The sequence below is a fragment of the Dromiciops gliroides genome, chromosome 1, assembly GCF_019393635.1.
Source record: "Dromiciops gliroides isolate mDroGli1 chromosome 1, mDroGli1.pri, whole genome shotgun sequence".
NCBI lineage: Eukaryota > Metazoa > Chordata > Mammalia > Microbiotheria > Microbiotheriidae > Dromiciops > Dromiciops gliroides.
The window spans coordinates 142,287,976-142,307,151 of record NC_057861.1 but is presented as its reverse complement, the minus strand read 5'-3'; the positions used below and the strand labels follow the sequence as shown (position 1 = coordinate 142,307,151).

General features: G+C 36.2%; 1 protein-coding gene across 1 annotated transcript in view; it reads left to right on the top strand.

Annotated features, from left to right (window-relative positions):
* Nucleotides 1-19,176, top strand: part of VPS13B (vacuolar protein sorting 13 homolog B) — a 996,174-nt gene that overhangs the window by 136,863 nt on the left and 840,135 nt on the right. The window contains exons 13-15 of the mRNA XM_043982862.1: nucleotides 9,317-9,508; nucleotides 13,795-13,964; nucleotides 16,782-16,976. Coding sequence (XP_043838797.1) covers nucleotides 9,317-9,508; nucleotides 13,795-13,964; nucleotides 16,782-16,976 — 557 coding nt within the window. The remainder of the gene's footprint in view (nucleotides 1-9,316; nucleotides 9,509-13,794; nucleotides 13,965-16,781; nucleotides 16,977-19,176) is intronic.

Sequence of the window (19,176 nt, the reverse complement as noted above, 5' to 3'; positions counted from 1 at the left end):
GCTAGGTGGTGCAGTGGATAAAGCACTGGCCCTGGATTCAGGAGTACCTGAGTTCAAATCCAGCCTCAGACACTTGACACTTACTAGCTGTGTGACCCTGGGCAAGTCACTTAACCCCCATTGCCCTGCAAAAAACAAAACAAAACAAAAACAAAATGGTTGGATCACTTTACATCTCCACCACCAGTGCATTAGTGTCCTAGTTTTCCCATATCCCCTCCAACATTTATCATTTTCCTTTTCTGTCATATTAGCCAATCTGATAGGTAGAAGGTAGTACCTCAGAGTTGTTTTAATTTGCATTTCTCTAATCAGTAGTGATTTAGGGCATTTTTTCATATGACTATATATTGCTTGGATTTCTTCTGAAAACTGCCAGTTCATATCCTTTGACCATTTATCATTTGGGGAATGACTTGTATTCTTATAAATTTGACTTAGTTCTCTATATATTTGAGAAATGAGGCCTTTGTCAGAGATACTTGCTATAAAAATTGTTTCCCAGCTTTATGCTTTCCTTCTAATATTGGTTCATTTGCTTTTATTTGGGCAAAAATTTTAGAATTTAATCTAATCAGAATTATCCATTTTATACCCTGTAATGCTTTCTATCTCTTGTTTGGTCTTCTTTTATCCATAATTCTAATGGGTAAACTATTCTTTCCTCTCCTAGTTTGCTTATGGTATCACTGTTATGTCTAAATCGTACTCATTTTGATCTTAACTTGCCATACTGTGTGAGGTGTTGTTCTATATCTAGTTTCTGCCATACTGTTTCTCAGTTTTCTCAGCAGATCTTGTCATATACAGAACTCTTGTTTCAGAAGCTGAGGTCTTTGGGTTTATCAAACATTATATTACTTTGGTCATTTACTTACAAGGTCTTGTGTACCTAATCTATTCCATTGATCCACCACTGTGTTTCTTAGCCAGTGTGAGATACTTTTTTTTTTCTTTTGCAGAGCAATGAGGGTTAGCCCAAGGTCACACAGCTAGTAAGTGTCAAGTGTCTGAGGCCGGATTTGAACTCAGGTCCTCCTGAATCCAGGGCCAATGCTTTATCCACTATGCCACCTAGCTGCCCCTAGTGTGAGATACTTTTGAAGATTATCACTTTATAATACAGTTTGAGTTTGAGTAAGGCTAGCCCACTTTCTTTGCATTTTTTTCATTAATACCTTTGATATTCTTGACCTTTTGTTCTTCCAGATTAATTTTGTTATTATTTTTTCTAGCTCTATAAAATAATTTGTGATAGTTGGATAGGTATGGCACTGAATAAATAAATTAATTTAGGTAGAATTGTCATTCTTATTATACTGGCTAGCCTACCTATGAACAATTGATATTTTTCCAATTGTTTAGATCTGACTTTATTTGTTTGAAAAAATGTTTTGTAATTCTGTTCATATAGTTCCTGGTTTTGTCTTGGCATGTAGACTCACAACTATTTGATATTGTCTGTAGTTCTTTAATTGGAATTTTTCTTTCCATATCTTGCTGCTAGGCAGCTCTTGGTGATGTATAAATGCTGATTCTTGCTGCACCCCTGATTGTACTTGGAAGGCTTCTAGCTTATCCTCATTACAGATAATGCTTGCTGTTGGTTTTAGATATACTTCTTATCATTTTAAGGAAAGCTCCATTTATTCTGGTACTCTCTAGTGTTTTTAATAGGAATAGGTGCTGTTTCTTGTCAAAAGCTTTTTCTGCATTTATTGAGATAATTGATATGGTCAGTTATGCTTATAGTTTTCCGAATAATGAACCAGCCCTCCATTCCTGCTATAAATACTACCTGGTCATAGTGTATGATCCTTGTGATATATTACTGTAATTTCCTTTCTAGTATTTTATTTAAAATTTTTGAATCAATATTCATTGGGGACATTAGTCTGTAGTTTTCTTTCTCTGTTTTAGCTCTTCCTGGTTTAGATATCAGCACTATATTTATGTCATGAAAGGAATTTGGTAAGATTCCTCTTATTTTTCCAAATAGTTTCTGTATTGGAATTAAGTATTCTTTAAATATTTGATAGCATTCACTTGTGAGCCCATCTGGCTCTGGGGATTTTTTCTTAAGGAGTTCATTGATGGCTTGTTTAATTTATTTTTCTAAATGGGGTTATTTAAATATTCTGTTTCCTCTTCTGTTAATCTAGGCAATTTAGATTTTGAAAAATATTCATAAATTTTGCTTAGACTGTCCGATTTATTGACATGTAATTAGTCAAAATAGTTCTTAATAATTGCTTTAATTTCTTCTTCATTGGTGATGAATCAACCCTTTTTATTTTTGATACTGGCAATTTTATTTTCTTCCTTTTTAAAAATCAAATTAACCAATGGTTTATCTTTTTTTCCATAAAACCAGCTCCTAGTTTTATTTATCAGCACAATAGTTTTTAAATTTTATTAATCTCACCATTGGTTTTCAGGATTTCTAATTTGGTGTTTAATTGGATATGTAAAATTTGTTCTTTTCCATTTTTTTGTTGTTGTTGCATGCCTAATTCATTGATCTGCTCTCTCTCTATTTTGTTGATGTAAGAGTTTAGGGATAAAAATTTTCCTTTAAGTACTGCTTTGGCTGCAACCCATAAATTTTGGTATGTTGCCTTATTGTTGTGATTCTCTTTAATTAAATTATTGATCGTTTCTTTGACCTACTCATTCTTTAGGATTAGATTATTTAGTTTCCAGTTGATTTTTAATCTCTTTCCACTGCCCTTTATTGAGTATAATTTTTGTTGAATTATGATCTGAAAAGAATTCATTTAATAATTCTGCCTTTCTACATTTGATAGTTAGCTTTTTATGCTTTAATACATGGTCAGTTTTTGTGTAGGTACCATGTACCATTGAGAAAAAGGTATATTCTTTTATTTCCCATTCAGTATCTAATTTTTGTTTTTGTTTTTGTTTTGGTGAGGCAATTGGGGTTAAGTGACTTGCCCAGGGTCACACAGCTAGTAAGTGTTAAGTGTCTGAGGTCAGATTTGAACTCAGGTCCTCCTGAATCCAGGGCCAGTGCTCTATCCACTGTGCCACCTAACTGCCCGCAGTATCTGACTTTTAAAAAATTCTCCTTAACTTCTTATTTATCTATCTATCTATCTATCTATCTATCTATCTATCTATCTATCTATCTATCTAGTTCTGAAAGGGTTGAGGTCCCCCACTAGTATAGTTTGCTTTAATAGTATTTATAGCATCCTAGTATAGTATATTTACTGTCTACTTCCTCCTGTAACTCACTTAATTTCTCCTTTAAGAATTTGGATACTATACCACTTGGTGCATATATATTTAGTATTTGAATGTTTTTGTTTTTTGTTTTTTTGTTTTTGGTGGGACAGTGAGGGTTAAGTGATTTGCCCAGGGTCACACAGCTAGTAAGTGTCAAGTGTCTGAGGCCAGATTTGAACTCAGGTCCTCCTGAATCCAGGGCTAGTGCTAAAATCCTAGCTAGTCTGTGTAAAATATCTAATGAGTGGTCACCAATAAATTAGAAGCTTTAGCAAGAGTATTTAAGTATTTATTAAGGAGCATTAGTATCTAATAATCAGAGAGAAAGGTAAAAATCTAACTATTTCTAAGAGACCCCATCATCCAACCTGCCATGGCGAGGTCTAACCTAACTGCCCCTATATGTTTAGTATTAATATTATTTCATTGTCTGTGGAAACTTTTAGCAAGGTTTAGTTTCCTTCCTTAACTCTTTTTTTTTTTTTTTTTTTTTTTTTTTTTTTTTTTTTGGCGGGGCAATGGGGGTTAAGTGACTTGCCCAGGGTCACATAGCCAGTAAGTGTCAAGTGTCTGAGGCCAGATTTGAACTCAGGAACGCCTGAATCCAGGGCCGGTGCTTTATCCACTGCACCATGTAGCCGCCCCCCTTAACTCTTTTAATTAGATATATTTTTGCTTTTGCTTTTTTTCTGGATTGATTGCTCCCCCTGCTTTTTTTTTTTTTAACTTTAGCTGAAGCAAAATACATTCTGCTCTAGCTCTTTACCTTTACTCAGTGTGTGTCTCTCTGCTTCAAGTGTGTTCTTTATGAATAACATAATATCAGATTCTGATTTTTAATCCACTCTGCTATCCACTTCTGTTTTATGGGTGAGTTCGTCCCATTTACATTCACAGTTATGATTACTAACTGTGCATTTCCCTCCATCCTATTTTTCTACTTGTTTATCCTCTCCTTTTACCCTTTCTTTCCTCATCAGTGTTTTGCTTCTCACCACTGTATCCCCTAATCTGCCCTCCCTTCTGTCAGATTTTTCCCCCCACCCCCATCCCCTTACCCCTTTTCTTAACCTCCCTTCCTTCTTCCCTATAGGGTATGATGGACTTCTATACTCAACTGATTTTGTATGTTATGCTTTCTTTGAACTAATTCTTATGAGAATAAGGTTTAAGTGATACTAACCTTCCTGTGCCCTCCCCCTCTTCTGCTCCCCAACCCTCAGACTTCTCCTACATGATAATAGGTTTTTTCCTAACTCTTCATGTGAGATAATTTACCTTATTCTACCCCTTTCCCTTCCTTTGCTCCCAGTGTAATCTTCTTTCTCACCCTGTAAATTTTTTTTAATATTATCCCATCACAGTCACCTTATACCTGCACCCTCTTTCTATGTATACTTCTAACTGCACTAATAGTGATATAGTTCTAAAGAGTTACAAGCATAATCTTTCCATGTAGGGATGCAAACAGTTTAGCCATATTGAATCACTTAAGTTTTCTTTTTCCTTTTTACCTTTTTATGTTTCTCTTGAATCTTGTTTTGAAAATCAAATTTATTCTCAAGTTCTGGTTTTTTCATAGGAGTGCTTTAAAGTCCCATTTCATTAATGAACACTTTGCCCCCTGATGGATTATGTTCATTTTCACTAGGCTATGATTCTTGGTTGTAATCCTACATCCTTTTACTTCCAGAATATCATATTCTGTGCTGTCTGATTCTTTAATGTAGAAACTGCTAAATCCTGTGTAATCCTTACTGTGGCGTCCAGATATCTGAATTGTTTCTTTTTGATTTATTGCAAAATTTTCTCCTTTATCCAGGAGCTTTGGAATTTGGTTGTAACATTCCTGGGTATTTTCATTTTGGATTCTTTTTCAGGACTTGATTGGTACATTTCTTTTTTGTTTTTGTTTTTGTTTTGTTTTGTGGGGCAATGAGGGTTAAGTAACTTGCCCAGGGTCACACAGCCAGTAAGTGTCAAGTGTCTGAGGCTGGATTTGAACTCAGGAACTCCTGAATCCAGGGCCAGTGATTTATCCACTGTGCCACCTAGCTGTCCCCTGGGTGACAAGGATCAAATGCTTCCTGGAAGATGGCAGGAAAGGGAAGGATTTCAAAAGGCACCATTAAGGACACAGTGTGTTTTTATATGGAAGATAGCTTTCCTGAGTATATGAAGACAGAAGAATGCAAGATAAGATTAGATGGAAAACAGTGAATTCAGTTTTCTTAGAACATGAAGCATATGAAGGGGCATTATTATATGTTATAGGACAGGTAGGCTTGTTTGGATCCATTCTATGGAGGGCTTAGATGCTATGCTATGGAGTTTGTATTTTAACCTATAGGCAATAGGGAGCCATTGAAAGTTTTTTGGCCAGAAAATTAGCTTAGTTTGGTGTGCACATTAAGATTATTTTGGGGGCAGCCAGGTGGCGTAGTGGATAAAGCACCAGCCCTGAATTCAGGAGGACCTGATTTCAAATCCCACCTCAGACACTTGACACTTACTAGCTGTGTGACTCTGGGCAAGTCACTTAACCTTCATTGCCCCACAAAAAACAAAAACAAAAAACAAGATTATTTTGGAAGTTTTGTTTGGGATAGATTATAGAGGAACCAGAATTGCCTCAGGAAGACCAGTTGGGGGAGCAGCTAGGTGGCACAGTGGATAAAGCACCGGCCCTGGATTCAGGAGGACCTGAGTTCAAATCTGGCCTCAGATACTTGATGCTTACTAGCTATGTGATCCTGGGCAAGTCACTTAACCCTCATTGCCCCACCAAAAAAAAAAAAAAAAAAAGAAGAGGAAAAAAAACCCGGAAGACCAGTTAGGAGCCAGTTTACAATGGTCCAGGTGAGGGGTGATGAGCTCCTGAGTTAGGGCAGGGTATAAAGTTATCGTGAAGGTCAGATTTACAGAATTTGTATACTGATATGCAGGAGAGGGAAGAATGAAATCAGATTCTGATATTTTGAACATTTCCACCAGTGGAAATATGAACATTTTGAGGAGAGACATGTTTTATGTTGGGAAGATGATAAATTCATTTTGAATATGTTGAGTTTGAAGGACTTGTATGACATCTAGGTGGAGGTATTCACTAGATTGTTGACATAGTTAGAGTGATTGAGAGTCCTTAATAATTTTCATATTTGTATTATTTGAAGTCAAAGGAATTACTCAGAAGAATCACAGAATCTTAACATATGAAGGGATTTTAAAGGCTATCTAATTATCCCTATATAATTGAAAAACCTACTGTGTAGAATTCCTGATTAGTGGTCATACAGTTTTCGCTTAAAAATTTATAGTTGATTTGTCTAGCAGTTCTAGAGATCAATTTGAAACTATGCCCAAAGAGCTATAAAAACTTTGTGTGCCTTTTGACTGAGCTGCTACTGAGTCTGTATTCTAAAGAGATCAAAGCAAAAGGAAAGGAACCTCTTTGTACAGAAATATTTATAGCAATTATTTTTGTGGTGGCAAAGAATTGGAAGTTGAGGGGCAGCTAGTATTTTTTAATCTTACTGATCCTGTTTTTGTGAAAATGATGGTTTTGAACCTAAACACAAGACTACATTTATATTATTATATTGTATTGTATTATATTATATCTTAGTATAAAATTAGACTTTATATTAGATAAAACATTTTTACTAAGTTTTTACTGTAGTAAAAATCTTATTATATTCAGTCCCTATAGTCTAGTCTATTGAGATTTTTAAAAAAATTCTTTCTCTGTAATCTGAGTTAGCTATCCCTTGTGACTTTTTGGCATTTGCAAATATTATTTAAATTTCCTTTCCTTTGTATTTGAAGGCCTTTCTCTGGATCACTTGCAAAACTTATTGTTTCTGAGTTGAATTGTTAAATTTGACTACTAAATTTAACTATGAGTCTTGGGGGTTTTGGACTTGTATTTTTTTTTTTTCCTGAGGCAACCTATGAATTCTTTTAATTGGAATTTAATTTCCTCTGTTTAGAAGTTCTGAGCAGTTCTCTTGTATTATTTCACGCTTTATGGTGTTCATTTTTTTTTGTCTTGCCATGTTCTTTTGGTGGATCTATAATTAACTTGTATAAAGTTGCTATCTAGGTATACTGTCTAAAATATCTAATGAGTGGTCACCAATAAATTATAAGCTTTAGCAAGAGTTTAGACTTTTAAGCATTTATTAAGGAGAATAAGAATTTGGTGAAGAGAGAGAGAAAGAGGCCTAGATTCAGCTATCTATCTCTGGGACCCCGAGTCTCCTGCTCCACTGCCCGCTGAGGTCCTCATGAAAGAGAGTGAGAGAGTGAGCCTCGCCCCTTCTTAGTCCCACCAGCCTCCTGTAGAGCAGGGAACATCCCTTCCACAGGCACACATAGCTCCAAGCTAATTGGCTGGTAGCTTTGATCGACAGTACCCATGAGCAAACATCACTTCCTGATGCCAAGGAACTGACCTTGCAAACCACATGACTTACCCTCAGATGCCTTCTCCTCATGGTGGAGCTTTCCTACAGTAACTCTCCAGCAGGTGGCGTCACTCTAATTGTTACACTTGTCTCTGAATCCTGTCTTTGAGAACAGTGTGTTTTGCTTGCATAATTTGCATATTTACTTTTAATATTATTGGGGGGGGGCTTGCTTCCATTCCTCTAGATTGCCCTTCATTTATGCATATTTGCATCCCCACTCTTTTGTTCTTGCTTTTGTTTCTTTGAGAGACTTAACATTGCAGATTCCTGTTTTTCTGTTCTGCTTATTATTTTTGTTCTTCTGTCTATAAGTTCTGCTCCCATAATTCTCATTTCTCTTTTAAACCACTGAAGACCAGCATGTTGTGGTTCCATGCTCTCCTGAAAATCCAGTGATTCCTCTGTCTCATGCAGTATTGGATCATTTTTCTTTGTTTTGCAGTATTTATTGATAGATGCTTGAACCATTAGCTCTGGAGGCCGTATTTCCTTCTGCCTTTAATGTTTTCCCTGTAGATTTATCTGTTTGTGTTCAAAGCCTATGAATTTTCTTCTTCCTGATGTCTTTGATGATTTAAATTTTTTCCCCCACCTTTTGCACAAGAATTCCATAAGACACTTAATTTAATTCTTTGCTGAATTCAGGTAGAATACACATATAGAGTTTACCTGATCTACCAAAAAAGGAAGTGAAGCTAATCTGAAATGACTTGTTCTTAATGAAACCACACTGCCCCTTAGTGATCAATGCTTTACTTTCCAAGTGTTTAAAAACTGTCTCTTGTCATTATCTGTATAAGATCCCACCAATCTTGGTAATCCACTTGATGATTATTTTTGCCTCTCTAATTGAAGGGTAGGGCCATGAACTCTAAACCTCCATTTAAGGAGAGAGCTCAGCTCAGACATTTCTTCATTTCTCACCTTGCTGCATTACTTTAGGACTTCTCTGATTGACCTTCTCTTTCTCCACCCCTCCATCCCTCCCTTTTCAGCTTTTTATGTTTTTTTCCCCATTAGATTGTCAAAGTTTACAATCCAGCATAGGGCCTGCCATATAGTAGGCACTTAATTGATTTTTATTGATTGTTGACTATTTCTTTAATAATATTTTTTAGAGTTTTGCCATGAGTTGAAGTAAGTCACTAGTTTGTGGTTTGAAGACACCATCTTGCCACTTTTATTGTACTAGATGATCTTTTTTTGAAAGTATGTTTATCGAATATATCTGTGGTTTCTTTTATGGTTTTTGAGTTCATGGAAATGAGGATGAAGTTTCACCTTATTTCATTGGTTTGAAATTGTATAGTTGTATTTCTGTACATGCCTTCAGGTACATGTGTAAAATTTCAGTTTGCTAGAGCTTATATTTTTTAGATAATGCTGGAAAATTGAGTGTGAAGAAGAAATATCATTTTGGTGCCATTCAAAATAATGAATTTACTTGATAAAAATAAAGGTTGAAATATGACATTAGATTATTCCAAATGATGTTTGAACAGACATTTGATCATGAAAATTAAGAAATTGCAAAGCATGTACATAATAATGTGAATTAATATTTATGTTAATTATGAAATATATATGTATTTAACTAGCACCTGGAAATCAACAAGACCTCCCTTCAACAAAAAGTGAAGATTTGGGGAATATTCAGGAGAAGTCCACCAAAAGTCTTGTTGTTGGTCCTCTTGATCTTCGCTTGGATAGCAGTGCAGTACACAGGATATTGAAAATGATTGTTTGTGCCTTGGAACATGAATATGAACCTTACAGTAGGATAAAGACAGGTAAGTTGTTGACTTGATGTTCATTCAATTATGAATCAAATTAGTGTTTAAATGCATTTTCCTTATTTTTCTGCTACTACACTTTTTTCCTGAATAATTTATTCATATTCTCTGCCTTTTTAAATGTGGAATGATCTTTATTTCTAGGAGTAATAAATTCTTTGAAGGTATGAGGCAAGTGTTTAAATGGAGATAATTAGTGTGGTAAATAAAACATTGTGGAAACTGCATGTCATCTTATTCTAAAGAAATGGCCTTATCTTAAAGAAATTTAAGTCATACCTGAAAACTATTCTCATGACTTCCTGGTCCCTCTGCGTCCTTGTGGTTGATGGAAATTTTCTGCTAGGTTGTTAAGGCCATGAATTTATGATGTAGGGAATTAGTAAGTTTAGTAAGAGGTTTAATGTTCTATTCTAATATGCTTTATATGGTGAAAAGATAATAAAACTTTAAAATTATATTTATAATGAGAGATGAGGCAAAATAACCATTTAATACTTTGAGTCTATGATCACTGTGATCTTGTTAAGGTGTAACCATTTATATTCATCTCTTATAGGATAATAAGATCATGGATAATTTGTCAATGTGAGAATAGTGTAATATTTGGATAGAATAAATTCAGTATTTGTTCCTGCATGGTTTTGTGTTATATCTATTGATGTAGATATACAAAGCACCATCCAAAACATTAAAACACATTTTTCTTCTCTTCAGTGATTCCAGTTACTGCCTCTGCACATGTGATTCCACTTCCATCATTCTGAAAATACTTCTCACCTCTGCCTCTTGCAAACTCTAGTTTTTTTCAAGTTTCAATTCAAGTGCCACTTCCCCTAAGTTGTCTTTTCTGAGTCCATTTATTGTTTGTGCTCTCTAAAACAATCACCACATTTTTATTTGTATGTATCCTGGATTCACTTTAATGTTATGATAATTGTTCTCCAAATCAGTGGTCTCCAAAGGAGGTATTTATGACTTCAAATCAAGAGGTTTTAACCAAGTATGAGTTGGGAAGATAGGTTATATCCTATATTTCCCAGACTTTTCTTCAGCACAACTATATCTACGCTTATTCCCTTATTTCCTACTCTTACCCTTTTCCTCCACAGTGTAAGTTTCCATCTTCCCCTTCTGAACTGGATATTGGCTTAGTGGTAAACTAACTGCTACTTTGGCACTGACAATAGCCCTACGCAGGTGCCATAAGCAAAATGGTCAAATATTATGAACAAGCAGTACTCAACAAAAGAATTGCAAACTTAACCACATGAAAAGATTGTACTGAGTCACTAATAATGAAAGAAAAATAAATTAAAGTAATTCAGTTTTAGCAGATTTTCACAGATTCAAAGATGGGTTAAGTCAGTATTGGAAGAACTGTTTTAGACATGTTAATACACTGTTGGTGAGGAGTGAATTGGTTCTACCATTCTGGAAGGAAATTTAGATTTATTCTTTTTTTTGGTTTTTTTTTTGTTTGTTTTGTTTTGTTTTAGGCAATGGGGGTTAAGTGACTTGCCCACGGTCACACAGCTAGTAAGTGTCAAGTGTCTGAGGCCGGATTTGAGCTCAGGTACTCCTGAATCCAGGGCCGGTCCTTTAACCACTGCGCCATCTAGCTGCCCCCAGATTTATTCTTAATAAAGACTAAAACTTCTATAACCTTTGACCCAGGGATCCCACTCCTAGACAAAGAAGTCTAAGTTAACTGATTGACAAGCTTTCATTAATCATCTGTATTGTGCCAGGCACTCTTCTAGGTGCTGGGAAGATAAAGGAAAAAAACCCTTGGAGTTTATATTCTAATAGGGGAGATAGCATGCATGTATATATGTATAAAACACCCACAAAGGTGCTTCAAGATAACTTTTGAAGGGAAGCATAAGTAGCTGAAGAGAACCATAAAATGCCTTATGCAAAAGATGGTTCTTGAATTTAATCCTGAAGAAAAGTGGGGATTTCCGTAAGTGTAGGTATGGAGGGAAAGCATTCCAGGCATGAGGGGGGGTAGCACAGATTTGGTACTTAGGAACAGGTGTGTGCTAGTCAGCCTTAATGTGCTTGTCAGAGCCATTGTTTTCAGTGTGGGCATTTACACCTCAGAAATTGGCAATCACTACAAATCAAGGCTTAAACACTTTTACAAAGAGTGTTTATAATTGCAGATTAAACTTAAAAACATATGTGTGCATACAGTTTTTATTTTTTATCTTGGAGAATCCTGTTGTTAAACATATCAACACACCCTTGTGTTATTGCTCTATAAATATTGCTTGAGCTCAGCAAGAGTATAGTAGAAATTGAAGGGATGAAGTCATCACCCAAGTTGAGACTTGGTGACTGATTTATAATGATAATGAGAATAATTTAATAGTTATAACAGTAACTCACATTTACATTGTTCTTTAGGGTTTACAGAGTGCTTTATATCCATTATCTCACTTGAGCCTCATGATACTCTGAATAGGAGTGCCATGTATGAGGAAAAGCAGTATAATCTGTATGATGAGATCATAGAATGTGTGCAAAGGAGGAACTTGTAATTAAACTGGCAGAATTTAATGGGGCCGTGTTTGAAAAAATGAAACTTATTCATGTCAAATGAATAAGTTTATATTTGATCCCTATATTTGATCTTATAGGTAATATCGAGCCACTAGAGTTTATTGATTAGAGGGGATAACATAGTCACACTTGGAGTTAAAGCACTCTTGTAGAGAATGAAGTTGAGTGGGGAGAGACTTAAGCCAGGGAGACCAATTAGAAAGCTGTTGCAATATTCCTTGCAAATGAAGAGGATCTGAACTAAGCTAGTGTGTGTGTAGAGAAAAGAGGATATATGCAAAAGTTGTTATGTATATAATTATGTTGGAAATTTAGCATCTGATTAGATATGTGAGGTGAACAAGCCTGATGAGTTGAGGATTGCATAGCAGTTGTAAATCTGATTGGAAGGTTGGTGGTACTCTTAGCAAATAGGAAAGTTTAGAAAATAGTTAGATATGGGGGAGAATGATAATGAATTCTGTTTGAACATATTGAGTTTGAGATGCCTTTGAGACATCTAATTTGGAATGTCTAATAAGTGGTTGGTTTTGTGGAACTGAAGTTTAGAAGATAAATTAGAGTTGGAATTATATATATGATAGTCACCAGCAAAGAGATAATCGATTTGAGTTGAAGTCACTAAGACAGAGGGTGTAGAGGGAGAGAAGGTATCCTAGGAAAGAGAATTGGAGCACATTCCTATATTTAGGGAAGCTATCGAGCAAAGAAGATGTAGAAAGAGTGGTCAGACTGCTAGGAGAAAGATCACAAGAGATCATTATCACGGATATCCAGGGATAAGGGATGAGTGAGTTTCTTGGAGGAAAGGGTGTTCAGCAGTGTTTTGTGCTGAGCAGAGCTCAAGAAGGATGTTGTTACTGAGTTATTTTCACTTATGTCCTTGACCCCATTTGGGGTTTTCTTGGCAAGGTGCTGGAGTGGTTTGCTATTTCCCTGTCCAGCTCGTTTTACAGATGAGGAAGCTAGGGCAAACAGGGCCAAATGACTTGCTCAGGGTCACACTGCTAGTAAGTGTCTGAGGCCAGATTTGAAGTCAGGAAGATGTCTTCCTGACTCCAGGCACAACACTATCCACTGTGCTGGCTAGCTGCCCTCTTAGAAGAATGAGGGTAGGGAAAAAGCCATCAGACTTGTAAATTAGGAGATCACTCATAGCTCTGAAGAGGGCAGTTTTGGTTAGTATTATAGTTGGAAACCACATTAAGGTCAAGAAGTCAAGCAAAGGTCAAGGGTCAGGGCCAAGAAGTAAGCAAGAGAAGAGGAAGTGGAGACAGAAAGAGGAGGAGACTTTTTCCAGGAGTTTGGCAGAGAAAGGGTCAAATGGGAAGGGAATATGGTAGATTTTAGTGAGTTTTTTTTTAAAGGATATGGGAGATGTGATCTTGTTTGTAGGCAGCTGGAAAAGAACCTAGTTAGTGAAAAATGAGAGTGTAAAATCTAATACAGAAAGAATAAGTTCAGTTTAGTGAAAATTAATCTGGATATGTGTCTAGCTTTTATTGTATAATTGGTATTTGTTAAAAGAAAAACACTTTTAGGTCTTGATGGATACCGTGTATGAATATATTTGGGAAAAATAACTTTTTAGAAATAAAAAATGCTGCCACATTTATAGAAAAAAAATTTTGTCTCTTTAGTAAGAACATAATTGAAGGGAATTTTCCCCTTTCTATTTTGTTTTCTTGGCTAAATTTTCACCATACTTTATTCAGATGTTGTGGATGAAAATAGAACCATACCAAACACTGAAGAAGTAGCATCTCTGGAGGAATATATTCCTATTCGACTCACTTGTGTTACTATTCTTAAATGTACTGTTACAATCTTCATGGCTGAATTCAACTTATTAGATCATCTGCTTCCTGTTATTTTGGGTGAAAAGGTATGGCAATATTTATAACTTATATTTTCCTATATGTATATTTGTTTTATGTTTCAAATATAACATTTTGTACTGTATAGGTATAATATTTTAACTGAATGAATATCTATATCGCTCCTTTAATAAGTTACTAACACAGTTGTGATCTTTTACACAAAGTATTACCGAAAAGGTATGATAGGAATTGTAAAGTAATACCATCATATCAGAATTTATAATATATTGTGTGCTCTCTTCTATCTCCCTTCTGGAAATACTTACTGGGTATTATATCATTGGATAAATGATAATTTTCAGAAAATTTTGGTTAACATTAAAGAGATTAAAATATCATTGTATATTGTACTATTTCATTGTTTGCAACAAATTTGATATCTTTCCATATTAAAAGTTGACCATTTGCATGCGCATGTGCACGTGCACACACACACACATTTGCATTTGAATGTCATAATTCTAGAATTATCTTTAAAAATCTGGACCTCTCAAGAGACTTCCCCTCTCTGCTTTACACTTGTAAAACAGCTGTCATGGTTTATCTCTGTTTCATTGAGAACTTCATCCTCAAAGACATTTCTAGATTTTTAGTCATTTCCATCAGGAGAAAAAGGGAGGGGAAAATTGTTTTCACATTGTAGATATCCATATAGAAATTCCTGAGCCATGTCAGTAGACTATTTTTTGTCAAAGAAGGGAGAAGGGTGTGAGCCCTAATATAACAGAATGTTCCACAGTCACAAGCTTTTTTTCTGAGGGGAAAAGTTTCTGAATATAGCTAAAAGAAGCACAGAACTTTCTCTAGGGTCTGGAGGTGGGGGGGGGGGGCTAGTGAGGAGCTTTCCTTTCCTTCAGCTCATTCATCTTCCCTCCTTGTTGCTTAGTTTTCTCTTTTCAATCTCTTTGGCTATTGATGTGGAAATACATATGTAACTAGTTCATATTTATTTACTAATTAAGGTCAGGTGGAGGATCCAGTCCTGGAGCTCCTAGAGTAGACTGTTAAACCTTTTTATATCCCAAGTTTTCTGGCCTGTTTGGTGTTGCTCAGGAGGGCATAGTGGAACAAATATCTGGGAAAATCTACAAATATCCCTTAATTCATTTATCTTTTCAGAAGTCTATAGAAACATTCATGAAAATGGCCGCTCTTATCTTTACTACAATATGAAGTGGATATGGTTTAACTTACATTTACATAGTTTCTGGCATTGTCAGTGTTGCCATCATTTCTGATCATTTTAGTATTTGGCCATATCCAAATTGCAGTCTTTTGTAAGTCCTCATTGAATTGTTGGTCAGGGGGCTACCAGATTTCTTGGTGTGTTGTTCAAAGTGTTTTGGGTATCATTTGCCATCTTCATGGTTTCTTTCCTGGTTCAGATCCTGAGAAGGTTGGCCAACAGTCTCTACAGAGAAGACAACCAGAGCCATTCCAGAAAATTGAGTTGTGTGGAGGCTCTGGATAAGTTATTTCTTTGGAGTTAGACTGGGTTCTCATGTATTTTAGGGACCTTAGTAATACTTAGTTTGTACTTCTTGAGATCAATTTATGGTGACTTGGAATCCCCATAAGCATTGATGGCAAACTCAAATGGAAATGTATCCCTGTCAACGTATTGACTTAGAAAACCACAAATTAACATCACTTATGTTACATCTGTTGTAGTTTATTTTGTTAAAACATTTCCCAGTTACATTTTACTCTGGTTTGGGCCCTACAATGAGTTTGACTCCTTCACTCTAAACCACCCTATAGTACTGACCAAAGGCTATCCTTCATCTATGATGGTTCTAATATAGTATTCTACAATGCATGAAGCAATTTCTGCACTCTCTAAAAGGTGATAGAATTGTATTACTACCCTCATTTTAGAGATGAGGAAATTGAGAATCAGGACAATTAAGCGACTTGTCTTTTGATACATAGTTGCAAAGCCAAAAGACAAGTTACTTAACTGCTCTGAGTATTGATTTCCTCATCTCAAAAATGAGGATAATAATACAGTCCTATCAATTCCACCACCATTTTGATATATTGATATATTGTAGAGCCAACGGCAACTAGGTGGCACAGTGGATAAAGTGCATGGCTTAGAGTCAGAAAGGATCTTCTCCTGAATTCAGATCTGGCCTTAGACACTTCCTAGCTGTGTGACCCTGGGCAAGTCACTTAACCCTGCTTGCTTGGTTTCTTCATCTGTAAAATGAGCTGGAGAAGGAAATGGCAAACCACTCCAGTATCTCTGCCAAGAAAACCCCAAATGGAGTCACAAAGAGTCAGTTGCAACTGAGAACAACTCAACAAGAATAAAAGCAGAGTCAAGACTAAAACCTAAATCATTTGATATTGAGTCTAGTCCACTTTTGTTTTTGTTTTTGTTTTTGTTTTTTTAGTGAGGCAATTGGGGTTAAGTGACTTGCCCAGGGTCACACAGCTAGTAAGTGTTAAGTGTCTGAGGCCGGATTTGAACTCAGGTCCTCTTGACTCCAGGGCCGGTGCTCTATCCACTGTGCCATCTAGCTGCCCTGAGTCTAGTACACTTTTGACTATATCACACTGCCTTGATTTAATTCTGTATTGGTTTGTAACTGGTGTAAATTGAAGTGATCCAAGATGTATCTTTGATACTTTGACTCATGAAAATTAGGTTGTGGGCTCCTTGAGAGCAGGGACCATATTTTACCTTTCTTTTTATACCCCCAACATTTAGCACAGTGCCTGGCACATAGTAGGTACTTAATAAATGTTTATTGACTGACTAGCTACTATAGTTCTGAAATATCAAGTGAACTGTATCTGCATCTTTTTTGTTTTAGAACTCCAGTAACTTCATGAATGCCACAAACTTTCAGCCATTACGGCCTTTGCCTTCTATTCAGATACTTGTAGATAAAATTAATTTGGAACATTCTATGCCTATGTATGCTGAACCGTTGGTACACACAGTCAGTAGCCTGAGCCAGCCTTCTGACAACCTGCTTCATAACTGCTATGCACACTGCTACCTTAAGGTAAGAAATGTGAACTCTACTATTTTATATATTCTATGCTAACACTATTCACAACAAGTACAAAGTAGTGCTTTAATATAGACTATGTAATATGTTTATGTGAACTCTTTCAGTGAAAAAATATACCTGAAGCCCAGGCTTTTTATTTGAGGGCCATTGAATCTTTACTTTTCAGCCACCTCTCCCCTCATTTAGTGGATGTTAATTTCTTAAGGCAAAGGGATAATCTTTCTGTAATCCTTTTAAGTCAGGTTGTAAAAGAAGTGTTATTGGAGGTGGTCACTGTTGGCCAATCTCTTCCCTGTTACAGTCCTTTTATATTACAAGTAATCAATCCCAGTGCAGGTGCATAAAAAGATACATTTATTGCTCAACACTTGAGTTTATTTGCTAAGCAAACACAGATGTATAGTCTAAGCAGAGACAGTGTATACCTAAGGAAATACCAGTTTTATGTGAAGAGGAAACTGTAAAAACAAACAGTAATTTGAAGAAAAACTACTTGGGAGCTCTAAACTTCAGGTAAATTACTGTGAGATTAGGAGACTACACAAATAGATCACCTGTCTTTATTGGTTCACTTTATATATTTTGGTGCTTTAAACTTTTAAAAAGTTTATAAATTGGTGCAATGAAAATAAGCCATTATAAAGACTATTCTGGGTTGGTCTCCCAAAATGTATATGAATTAATGATGTTACAGTGACACAGTTTACAGGCTCTACATAGGAGAACCTCTTGTTCTTCAGAGTTTGTGAACTGTGTAGTTTGGATGGTCCAACCCACTCCAAACCCCCTTCCCCAAAATGTGATGATTCCGATGAGTAACAAATCTTTTTGGAAAGGGTTGAGAGGATTCAGAAAGGAATGAGTTTGTTTCAAGTGCTCTTTATTTATTAGACTTGTCAGTTCCCTCCCAGCTGCCTTCTTACCCTAGAGATACATCTACCCCTGTGGCCCTCTGTTCTTATTGGTTAGTGCCTGCTTGGAATCTCCATTCGAGGAAATGCCACTCAGTCACCTTTGCTGCCCACCCCCATGCCCTTTGGCTTTTTACCTCCTGTTTATATGTCCTTTTCTCCTATTATAGTGTAGGCTCCTTAACAGAAGAGACTGTCCTTTTTCTTGCATTTTCTTATAATAAATGCTCTCTCCCTATCTCTGTCTTCCTATGACTCTCTTTCCTTCCCTCCATCCCTTCCTGCCTCTCCACTCTCAGTCTCTGTCTCTCTGTCTCTCTGTTTCTGTCTGTCTGTCTGTCTGTGTCTCCTTTTCCCCCTTCCCCCACCCCTTTCCTTTCTCTCTTTCTCATTTCTCTCCTCAAAGGATCTATCCATCCAGGGCCAGTACCAGGGTGGCAGTGAAATGAGCTGAGAGAAAGGTTGTGAGAAATGTTTTGTAGATTGAACTGACCAGAATTCACAATTGATTGGATATGTGGAATGAAGGAAAAGGGAGGGATCAAGGGTGATCCCAGGGTTTTGACTACAAGTATGGCTGTGCCATTGACAGAAATAGCTAGGTTACATAATGGAGAGAACAATGAGTCTGGAATTAGGAAGACATGAGTTCAAATCTGGCCTAGGACACACTTGTTTGTATAATTTTGGATAAGTCACTTAACCTATGTGTGCCTAGGTTTCCTTGTCCATAAATTAGAATGAAAAATAGCATCTACCACCCAAGGTTCTTTTGAGGATAAAATGAGATGGTGTTTGTGAAGTGTTTTGCAAACTTTAAAACACTATGTAAATGCTAGCAATGATTGTGTCATTGCTATCCTAGTCATCGTTATCAATCTCTTCCCAGTGCATGTAGTTGAAACTTTGTTCATTTATATGTTGATACTGTGCTTTTCTATGTCCATAAAGATACTAGTTATTCATTTTTAATAATGAGAATGATAACTAACATCTATATAGTGCTTAGTGCCAAGCATTGTGCTAAGCACTTTAAAATTATCTCATTTGATCATGGTAAAATTAATTTTTGAGTCAAATTCAAATTTGATCATGATCAAAATCATTGAGAGCATGGGCTCATTAATTTTTTTAAACATTCCTAAGCTCCAGCCACTGTGTACAGAGCTCTCTGGTAGATCTGGGGCAGTTACCACGTACTGATGGGGCATTGCCCCTGCTCTCATAAAACTCTCACAAGAGGCCAGAATGAATAGAACACTGGACTTGGAGTTAGGAGA